Genomic DNA, 11,923 nt, shown 5'->3' with positions numbered 1-11,923 from the left:
GTAATCTAGTCCTCTCGAGCAATCAGCAATCACCACTAGATTATACCAGACAAATCGTTATGGAAACACTAGCATTCACTATTAGTTAATTCATCAAATATTTGATCAGTAAAAGGTAAAATAAACTTGTCTTTTTTATATGGACGTTCCACTTGTGCTAAATACAACCTTCTCAATATCGGATGCTGTAATACCACATTAGTCTCGACTATGGTAATTCCACATTTTGCATAAAATTTCATGATCTCTTTCTTGATAACTTCAAGTAGTATAAAGGTTCAACCTTCTAAGAGCATCTCCAGTGGGCGGATGTCCCACTCGGACATCCACTAGGACATCCCGAAAACACCTCCCGCCACGTCAATAGGACTTCCCATCCCACTGCCACGTCACTAGGACATCCCCTTCACAATCCGTCCTTCCCATCGCCCTTCCCACTAGGACTTCCTCCAATAAAAAAAATCACAAATTCACAAATAAAACAATTTACGTTTACGGAAATAAAATTTCAACACGAATACGAACAGGAAAAATTAACAACTTCATTTAAAAAAAACATACATGATTGAAAAAAAAATTACATAGTAATAAAATTAGAGAGAGAAACTTGTTAACACAAGTGGTGCGAATGAACTAAAATTCAACGAGCCGTATATATAGAGTTTAAAAAAAATTAAAAAAAAATTAAAAATCGGACGTCCGACCCACGCCACAATGGCGGACGTCCCGGTCGCCCGTCGCGCACGTCCGACCGGACGTCCGCCATTGGAGATGCTCTAAAGCCATCTCGAACTGGCTTGACTTTGTCACAATTCAAACACTCCTAGTAATTGATAGACGACGATTGTTTTTATTTTTTATTTTTAATACTTATCTATGGAAACAAAAATCGATTGTTGCTTCTGGTAATTATTTAGGGTTTAGGTGCTTAATGCTTTTTTTTTCCTCCAAACTTTTTAGAGCATGTGTTTAAGCATTTGAAATTGTTTAAAATCTCATGGAGTAATAAACATGGCCTCATCAAAATTAATACACGCGCGCCGGAAAATTTTGAAGTGGGACAATTAAGAAATTTCTTGATGTTGTTCATATATGGTTTTAGCAACAAATCATCCCAAATTAGAAATAGCGAATTGAAGACAAGTCCATATCATTCAAACATTTAAACAGGTCCATAATCAGACTCTGGTCAGCAGCAAACTAATATTTAGCTTAAAATGATAAAATTAACATAGAAACCAAACGACTGCGAACGTTTACATTGGAACCCACTTGTAATTTTCATGGACTGCCTCAAATTGAACAGCTCAGTGCAGGTTAGGTAACTTCCTAGTCGAACCTCATGAATGAGGGTGAGCTTCAACCGACAAAGTATTCATTCTCTCGCACTGAATTAGCAATACGGGACACCTGCTACCGAGGGAACCTGTAGTCTAAGCATAGTAATTCAAGCTGGCTTTCTTTTTCGCTTGAACTTGGATGATGCCTTCATTGAAATCTTCATGGTTAACCTGATACACCAAGTTGGTCCAATTAAATTTAGTATAGCATCTAAGTATACAGTCAAACACAGCGTCTCATGTTTCATATAATCATAGTATTAGTTTGATGTGAACATCACTCAAGATGTCATATTTCTCAATACACAACAGAAACATCCACATGTAAACACCAACCTCAGTGGCATCACGGCGAAGTGCTAACATGCCTGCTTCCACGCAAACAGCTTTAAGTTGAGCCCCATTGAAGTCATCTGTTGAGCGAGCAAGCTCCTCAAAGTTGACATCAGGATGAACATTCATTTTTCTGGAATGAATCTGCAATTACAGAAGTTATCAGCAGCATGCAATAATTACCAAACAGGCATTGCTACGCAGGACATTAGATATAAACACAGATTTAAGGCACTTCACAATTGAAGCCAAAATAGTATACTCTTGATTTGAAGATATATACCTGCAAAATGCGAGCCCTTGCTTCCTCAGTAGGGTGAGGAAATTCTATTTTACGATCCAATCGACCAGACCGCATCAAAGCAGGGTCTAAAATATCGGCTCGATTTGTTGCTGCTATTACCTGAATACACAAATGAATATTAGAAGCAATAAGAGACCATGGCACTGAATAAAACAAATTAGAGCAATGATATCAAGTGTTCTAACACAAATACAATGTTAGAATCAGAATGTTAACTGTGCTGGCAGTCTTGCACAAAATCAGAATGAAAGGAAAAATATATCACTGAAAGAGAGATTAAAAGAAGCAGAAGCAAACCTTTATCCGATCATCGCTGCTAAAACCATCAAGTTGGTTGAGCAATTCTAACATGGTTCTTTGAACTTCTCTGTCACCACTTACTTCACTGCATAAGACGAGATCCTCTGTTATGTTATTCGCTTATAAACAACACCAGAGCCCATGAAATATAGGGAGTCGGGGACTCAATACTTCATCCAATAGATTATCATTTACAAACTTGTGAGGCACGCTGCACGGGCACCCAAACAGAAATGCAAACTGCATAAAACCTACCTATCAAAACGCTTTGTACCAATAGCATCTATCTCATCGATAAAAATGATGCAGGGTGATTTTTCTTTAGCAAGTTGGAAAGCATCACGTACAAGCTTTGCTCCATCTCCAATGAACATCTAAATACATAAAAATATTATTAGAGTACGTACAGTTAATAAACAGACTTACCAAAAAGAACCCAAAATACCTAAAGCAAAAATAGGGCTAAAACTGTATTAAAATCAAAATCACTCTAGGTAACTAGAATCACGCACTACAAGGGTACTTGTTTGGGCTGCACATGCCAAATGCCCACGCCATCAGGTTCATTTATAAATGAACTTGAGCTAAATATACCTGAACGAGTTGGGGACCTGCTAGCTTTAAAAAAGTGGCATTTGTTTGGGCTGCACATGCACGGGCCATCAGAGTTTTCCCAGTTCCAGGAGGACCGTAAAGAAGGACTCCTTTTGGTGGGCGAACTCCTAACTTCTGAAATCTCTCTTTGTGTGTCATTGGCAACACAATTGCCTCAACCAACTCTTGAATCTGAAGTGTTAAAAAGCATGTCTCATAAAATATTATAAGAAATTACAAGAACCAGAGCTATTAGTTGATCAAAGGCAGAAACTTGCCTGTTTCTCCAAGCCACCAACATCATTGTAGTCCTCAGTTGGTTTCTCATCAACCTCCATAGCCTTAACACGAGAGTCATACTCGGATGGCAAAGTATCCAATATGAGATAACTGTCTTTGTTTACTCCAACAAGATCTCCAGGCTTCAACGTGTCAGGATCGACCAAACCGACCACAGGCAAGAAAATTGTCTGCAATTGACAGATTGTATGAAAGATGTTATTCCCAGAAACTTCAAAATATTTGTATGTCATATACGGATTATGGATTCCAATGCAGATGCCCTTTCCTAGGTATCACTTATCAGTGTTCCTTCGATATGTTCAGCTCAGCATAAATTATAGTTGAAGTAAAAAAGAAGGAATACTTATTAAATGAAAGGACCTCCTGATCATTACCATCAACTTTGAATTCATCATATTTTCCAAGCATATGAAACTGTATAGTGGATTCAGTTCCACTAGACAAGCATATAAAGCTTAAAAGCTGTAAATTGAAAATCCCACCTACACCTAAATCAGACCTAACATAAAATCGACGAAGACAGAGGACAGACAATGGAGCTAGTATAAATGTATGATAAGTACCTGGCGTGTAGATGTTTTTAGCACAACACATTTGCCCTTCCTTTGTGAATCGAGATCAATATTTGCACCATCTTCTTCAGCTTCTTCCTCTGGGTTCATTTCCAATATCTGAGAAAACAGATAAAAGGTGGTAATGGTATCCCTTTGGTGGCACACAGATCATAACTAAGAATTTTGGATAAATGCCACCAGTGTAGATCACAACAGCATTAGAAGATTATTCAGGTTCCAGAGATCAGCTACTGAAACACATAAAGGCTAATATGACATATATTCATATAGGTATTTCCCTTGCAAGTATTTTTTGTGAACACACTGTCTAGGTAATATCATCTGGATACATCTCAAAAACAGTTCACAAGATAGAATGACCAGACAACACAACGGTAGTCCAACTGATTTGGATCATATCATGGACTGGCTCCAACACAATCTATACAAACGTCATCTTTAGATTAGTTTCCATGTAAAATATCTTTATAGAGCTGAACAACTTTGATGATCCAATAAATTTATTGTGTTTAGTTAGTAAAAATGGAATAATGTGAGGGCCAAAACTACAAAGTTTCCCTCAATTGTTTAAATGACCGCCAATTGTTATGATCTCAACTAATCATGAGACAGATACCCCTCCGACTTTGCATTCCCTACAGGACGAGCATTGATAAAGCTTGAAAATCAAACGATAGTGTAACCCTTCTCACTCCCCCAGGCCCCAAACAAAAGTGCACAAACCAGGCAAAGAAAAAGAAGAATAAATAGAATCCATTTTCTCCCGCTGTAATCTGAAACCCTAAGCAAATCATAAAGAACCCAATCAAGCAATCCAATTTAGAGAGGGAAGTCCCAAAACCCAGCAGTACATAATTATACCTCCACAATGTTTCCGACCAAGTAAGGAAGCTGCTTATTCAGCTTGATTTTTTCCTGATTCTCTTTAATCTTCTCGCGGAACGACTCCAACTCCAGATTCGTCCTCTGTAACTCTTCCTGTGAAAAGCGATAATCCAGATCAGATCTTCACCGAAGTTGAAACTGCAACAAAATAAAAATTGAGCGAAAACAGAAGGCAACGAAAAGTCGGAATGAAAACCTTGAGAATACGGATTTCGTTATCAAGAAGACGAGAGGCGCGAGTAATGTCCTCGGTAGTCATGGAGGAGAGCTGGTCGTCGTCGAAATTGTCCTCCAACATGGGCGTCGCCATACCGATCAACTATGCTTCAAGGTCTCAAATATGGTTAGAGAGAGAACTCAGAGAAGAGAGAGAAGAGAGAGTAGAGAGGAGAGAGCCCGAAAATTGTTAACTTGGAGAGGGGGAATGGTATGTCGATTTGGGCCGAAATATGTTTCACTGGAAATAGCCGAGACGGTCCATTAGTTTTGCGGCTCCATTACTCTTAGGGTGTCCACTATAAGGTGGACACGCCCAATAGCCCCGCTCCAGTTTTTGTCTATAGCCCCAATTTTGTTGTCCATAGCCCCAAAATTCTATTTCCGCCACTATAGTGGACACCTCCAATAGCTCCAAAATTTTATAAATAAAATAATCGCATTATAAATAAATAGAAAACTAGGTAATAATTAGGGCCGAATATTCGTTGTATTTCAAACCGGTAAAATGTTACAACGAATATGTAAAATAAAATACAACTAAAAATTCCGCCACCGCCTACTCGGTGTCGGAGTCGGCTTCCTCGTCGTCGTCTTCTTCTTCTTCTCCTCCTTCTCCTCCTTCTCCTCCTTCTCTCTCGCTGCTGCCGGCCGCGGTTTCCCCAGGAGCATTATCAACAGACCCCAGTCGACTCTCAATCCGAGTGATGAGCCGCTTGTAGACGTTCCTGAGGTACGGGTCAGTTTCCCCTGCGTATTTGCTGCATACGTCTTGCAGTTGTTGCATCAACTGCACGTCTATGGTATTGGCCAATACCTCGTGGGGTTGCACCGTGGGCAGTGGGATTGGGGCAGACTGGGGGAAGCGCGATCCGGACGCGGCCGCCGATATGTGGGAGGCACTTCTACCCCCTCTGGCGCTGCGGATAGAGGCTTGTTGTCCCGGGGGCCGTCGTCGCCTTATGTGAGTCGCGGCTGGCTCTTCTACTTGCTCGTCGGACTGCTCGAACTCGTGCGAGCCGCTCCCACTGCTGTATTGCCCGGCAAGGTTGTGCCTTGTGCGCTTCGGGCCAGGAGCTGTGCCCACCTCTTGCGCGACGATCGACCTGAATTTCGGACAATCCGCGAGGACAAGATACTCCTCCCACAAGGTGAACTTCGGCTGGCCCGTCTTGCGGTATTGGCCCTCCGACAGGGTCTTCACATCAGCTGCGCTTCGGCCACTCTCGGCGTGGCGAAGGTTGTTCTCGTAGATGGACGCGAACAGCTTGGTAGCCCGCAGAATCCTACCGACCTTTTTTCGAATCTGTTCTGGGTCGCGCTTCTCAGCGCCGTCGGGCTTGAATTCCTCGTATGCCACACTGACGCGCCTCCAAAAGCTCCCCGAATCCTGATCGGTGCCCACCACGGGGTCCGAAGTGATAGAATCCCACGCCTTCGCCACGGCAATGCTCTCGGCTTTGGTGTATGGCTTGCCGCGGCTGGACCCCTCGCCACGGCTAACGCCGGCGTCACTGGCCGAGCTACTCGCAATGCCGGCCCAGCTGCCCGAGCGTCCACGACTGCCGCCGGTGCCACGACTGCCGCCTCCGCCCCTAGGGCCTCCGCCCCTACCGCCACCAGGGCCCCGACTGCCGCTACCTCCTCGGGTCGGAACGGGCGTTTCCACCCGCGCGGCCGGCGTGTCTGGGATGCCGCCAGAACTGAGCAGACCCATCATAGTATCAAATGCGTCTTGATCTGCTTCGGTGATCGGAGATTGGCTGGCTTGGAAAGGGGAACCCGGCCGCGGCTGGTGAAGCGCGTCTAGGTTGGGTCTGTAATCCCCAAATGTGGAACGACTCAGATTCCGCTGTAAAGGAGGCGGCGTTGGAGAAGACCTCCACGGCTGAGATGGAGGAAGGGGTGGACTCGATGCCCATGGTGGGGGAGATTGATTCCAATTCCAATACTGGGACGGAGTCCCGCCATATCCGGCAAAACCCGACTGCTGTGATGGATTGGTGTCATATCCCGATTCCTCAGAGTCGGATGAGTCGTCGTTTCCTCGATTCATTTTTTTAGAGAGTAGTTGTGTGGATAGTGAGTGGATGGATTTTGTGAAAATGGTGAAAAATAAGTAGAGGGGGTGTGGTATTTATAGAGGGGATGGTGGAAAAACGTCAAATTTCTCGTTGCCGGCGAAATCGCCGCGGCGGTTCAATGCACTATAGCCGCCGCGCCTATAGGCGCGGCTATACACCCCTCGGCGCGACATCGCCCCGCACACGGCGATCGCGCGTCCGCCGCGTCTCCCACCCCTCGCCGCATCCAGCCCGCGGCTATCTACCTTCTCCACTATAATCCGCCGCCCCACCGCCGCGCCGCGCGGCTACCGCCGCGCCTAACCATAGTGGACGCTCTTACCTATTCTTAATTAGAGATCTCAATTTAGCCCGAAATCCGTGGATCGGCCGGAATAAGCTGGTAAAATCATAGGGTTAGGCCGGAAAATTGCAACCCAAATGCAGAATAGGGCTATACGGGCTGTCCTGTTCGGGTCGGTGGGTTATGCGGGCTGGCCCGGGTGGTTGCGGGTTAGCCCATGGATTGAGCATTTAAAATAAAAATTTAACTAAAATTTTATGTAATATACTTATATGAAGCATATATGATAATTATAATATTAAGCGCACCATTGATATGAAGTATATATGGTAATTATATCTTCTCTCTCAAATTGAAAGTTAGGGTTATGTGGAATATAGATATTATAAATATGTACTCATATTAAACCCCGCATTAGTTATTATGTCTTTCCTCTCGAAGACAATGATCCCATTGAAGCTTCTAAAGTTATTGATGTAGAAGAATGTCATTCAACTCCATAGAGTTTATTTTTTGAGATACTACTATCTATACTATCTTTTTAACTACTTAGAATTTATTTTTTGGGTATACAATTAAGAATGTCATTCAACTCATTTGAAATGCATGATTTCCATTTAATTTCAGTCAAATTTACGCATGCTACTAATTAGCAATATGTTTATGTATTTTGTTTTAATTTTCAATCGCTATTATTTTGTTTCTCTTGATCACTACGATAGTACTTTACTATTTGTGACAATGTGTTTTTTTATAAGTTAGAATATTGGATTGGATAGAAAGTAACACATAAGATCACTTTTGACCCGAATAGCCCGTGGGTTAGCTTGAAACCCGAAGATTTAGGGTTAGGGCCGAAAATTTATAATTCGAAAAATTCACAATCCGAATAACTCGCACGCTAATAGCCCGACAAACCGATTAAATTGCCCGAACCCGAGCGGGTTAGTCCAATTGACATCCCTATTCTTAATACTCCATCTGTTCATAAAAAATAGACAAGATTATGAATGACATAAGTTTTAATATATAATTGATAAAGTAAAAGAGAGATAGAAAAAGTAAGAGAAAGGAATGGAAAAGGTAGTGAAATGAGTGTTAGTGGATTGTGAGATCCATATTTAGAATGATATGTAGAGTTAGTATTGGCTAAAAACTTTTCTTTTTGAATTTAGTCTATTTTTTGTGGATGGATCAAAATGGAAAAACTTGTCTATTTTTCGTGGACAGAGAGAGTACTACTTATTAATATATCCATATTTAGGAATGTTAGTGCAGCTCACAACATGTGGGTTGACCCGAATAACCAGCTAAATTTAAAGGGTTAAGGTGGAAATTTTATAGCCCAATGAAATTATAACCCGATTAACCCGCAATTTGAATAAGACGAACCTGAAAATCCGATGGACTACCCTGAAAACCTGATAAATTTTTTATGGTTCTATTTGTTTACTTCTAAGACTTCATTGATTATTTTTATAAAAATGAGCATTTGATAAGGCTCATTTCATGCATTGGTTATGAGGTTAAATTCTGTGATTTCAGTGAACTAATAAGTGTTTGTAAGTTCTGGTGCGTGAAATATCTGCCAGACCCAGGAAATGCATACAAATCAACCAGGCAGACGAAAATGAGGAAAGTGAAGTGAAAACGCGCCAGCAATTTACCTGACTGAGGAAATAATGAACACGCTGGCAGGAAGTAAAAGTGAACGAGGATAGACATGCCCACCGGTTCCGGTTCCGGCGGTTAACCGCCGAACCGGAACCGGCGGTTCCGGTTCCGAACCGGAACCGTGGCCTTTTTCCCGAACCGGAACCGTCGGAATTTGGGTCGCGGTCCGGTTCCGGTTCAAGATATTTCGAACCGGAACCGTCACCGAACCGGCGGTTTCGGACGGTTCGGAACCGGCGGTTAACCGGCTGAACCGCCGGTTCAGGCGCGTTTTTCAAGGCATGTGATGGGGCAGACCGGCAGCAGCTTTTTAGCTGAAAAACCGACCGGTTCCGGCGGTTTTTCGGTCGTGAACCGGCGGTTAACCGGCGGTTAACCGTGAAAACCGGCGGTTAACCGCCGGTTCAGAGGGTTTCGGTTGCGGCGCGAGAAACGAGGCGACATGACGCAGCTTTTGCAGACGGTTTCGTTGACCGAACCGGCGGTTTCATCCCGGAAACTGGCGGTTCCGGCGGTTTTCCGCCAAAAACCGCCGGTTTTGCCGATTTTTCAATTTTTTTTTTCAAATTTCAAATTCGAATTCTTCCATTTTCCCCCCCATTTTTATCTATAAATACCCCCCTCTATCTTCATTTACATTCACCCCACTCTTGTGTTAATAAGAGTTTCTCTCTTCAATCTCCCAATTCTCTCTCTTTGTCTCCAATTTCTCATTTGTGCTATTGTGCTTCCATTTAATTACGCAAGTGCTACTCTTATTACGCATTGTTATACACTTATACTTGTTCCCGTAGTTCTATAAGTTGTCTTCCTTTCTCAATTGCTAAAACAAAAAAAAATATTATTCCATATTTCTACATTTCTACATAGCAATATGTCTTCATCCCGAGAAGGTCGTGTTGATAAGGGAAAAGGGAAAGGCCAAGAGGCCATCTCGGAGATCCGTTATTGATGAAATTTCTCAAATGAACATGGATGAGTGGCAGGTTAATATTTATTATCTACTTATTTAATTAATTTTGAATTACATTACATTATTGTTCATAATTTTATTTTGTATTTATAATACAAATATTATTTTGTAGGCTCGAGAAGAGCAAGATGTGGCACATGCTATTGCTCTTTCTCGCTCTCAATACCAAGGCGATGCTTATGTTGGTACCGGTAGTGGTGCTCCCGGTCGCGGTGCCTATTCCCAACAAAGTCCAACCCCTGTGAATGTTGATGAAGATGATGATGATGATGACGAGGAGGAGGAGGGGGAGGAGGTAGAAGAGGTTCAAGAAATGCCACCCCCACCACCACCAAGGAGTCGGCGTGGTCGTGGACAACCTCCTCAACCTCCTAGACCAGCTGAAAGGTCTTTAACCTCCAACATCATGGTGAAACATTTCAAGAAGGTACAAGATAGTAACGATCCTAACACTTATAATGTGTATTGCAACTATTGCGAAAACGTATACACATTCCGAAGGGGTGGAGGATACGGTACATTTACTCGTCACATGGAGAAAGCGCATCCGGTCGAGTTTGGTATCGCTCCAACCCAAACTCAACTCAACTTTCAACCTGGAGTCGGGACCGGGAGTGGGACGGGTTCATCCCAAACATCAGGTACGTGTAGCAATACTCTTTTGAAATATGATCACAAAAATGCTCTTAATGTGATGTCTAGATTTGCCGTTATGAAACATTTTCCATTCAATGCTTTTGATAACGATGCTTTTGAGTCGAGTATGCGGCAAGTTTATAATGCCGCTGCAAGAAAATTGAGTCGAACTTCAATGACTCGGGCCGTTGTTCGACAATGCATGGAAAAGAAGGCGCAATTAGGTACGTTTATTATTAACTTAGGGCATAAAGTTTCTATTTGTTCTGATGTGTGGACTGATTGTTTTTGTAAAAATTCGTATATGGGCATCACTGTGCATTTCGTTGATCACAGTTGGACTTTAAACAAACGTTTGATTGCATTTCGGGAATTTCCCGCACCACACACTGCACAAGCAATTGCTCAATTGATCATTCAAGTTTTGAATGAATTTCAATTGATCAATAAAATTTTTTCAATTGGTTTTGACAATGCTAGCGCTAACACTGCTAGCATAGATGAACTAATCAGTGCATGTTCTCCTGTTATTGATGGTAAATATTTTCATGTGCGATGTATTGCCCATATTTTGAATTTGTGTGTTCAAGATGCGATCGATTTGTGGCAAAAGTATGTTGATCCTATTAGAACTGCTGTGAAGTTGATTCATAACAAAGCTCCTATTGGTGGGGAACACATGACAAAGAGTTTCCGATACTCTCCATCATGGCTAAGGAGATATTCGCGTTCCCGCTTCCACCGTCGCCGTTGAACAAGCTTTTAGTGTCGGCGGTTGTGTCCTAGACGACAAAAGGAGCAATCTCTCCGCCAAGAACATGGAAGCCACTATGTTACTTGACGATTGGGCAAAGGCGGACATGAGAGCACAAGAGCCGGATTTCGACTTCCGTGTAGAGAGTGATGGTGAAGAATTTTCTTCCGATGGCGATGACGAGGTCAGAAGCGAGGGCACTCAACATTAGCAATGAGTCGACGGGGGGCGGTGAACGGCGAGCACAGCCGACCAAAAAGGTAAGCAAGGTAAGAGAACTACGTGGGCTTTGATTCCTCAATAAAATTGTGGATACGTAGGCACCTCAACTTAAATTTGAAAAGTTTAACTTCGAAAGTTTAAGTTGAGCTCAAGCCCTTTTCAATTATTTTTTCCCCCCATTTCATGTTTTTTTATTCGTAATTGTAATGTATCGTTGTTGCGGCTAAGTTGTACTTAAAGATCATTAAAATATATTCCCCATTTGATAAGTATCTTATTGGTGAAAAAGTGGATATCTTTGGGGCAAATGGTACTGGAACACAAATTTATATATGATCTTGAAGTGTCATCCACATTCCATATATAAATATGTGTTCCAGTACCATCTGCCTCAAAGATATCCACTTTTTCACCAATAAGATATTTATCAAATGGGGAATATATTTT

At 42.4% G+C, this 11,923-nt stretch overlaps 1 protein-coding gene across 1 annotated transcript; it reads right to left on the bottom strand.

The window, feature by feature from the left end:
- Positions 1 to 1,096: 1,096 nt before the first annotated feature.
- LOC121755995 (26S proteasome regulatory subunit 6A homolog) lies at positions 1,097 to 5,063 on the bottom strand. Its single transcript, XM_042151451.1, has 10 exons — positions 4,831 to 5,063; positions 4,611 to 4,727; positions 3,738 to 3,845; positions 3,150 to 3,341; positions 2,872 to 3,063; positions 2,533 to 2,651; positions 2,275 to 2,362; positions 1,957 to 2,076; positions 1,677 to 1,817; positions 1,097 to 1,511 (listed from the first exon to the last, which is right to left on the bottom strand). The coding sequence occupies exons 1-10, from the start codon at positions 4,942 to 4,944 to the stop codon at positions 1,434 to 1,436; spliced, it is 1,269 nt and encodes a 422-aa protein (XP_042007385.1). The 5' UTR covers positions 4,945 to 5,063; the 3' UTR covers positions 1,097 to 1,433.
- Between the last annotated feature and the right edge of the window lie 6,860 nt (positions 5,064 to 11,923).

Source organism: Salvia splendens, chromosome 11 (assembly GCF_004379255.2).
Source record: "Salvia splendens isolate huo1 chromosome 11, SspV2, whole genome shotgun sequence".
Taxonomy (NCBI): domain Eukaryota; kingdom Viridiplantae; phylum Streptophyta; class Magnoliopsida; order Lamiales; family Lamiaceae; genus Salvia; species Salvia splendens.
This window is presented reverse-complemented; position numbering and strand designations above follow the sequence as displayed.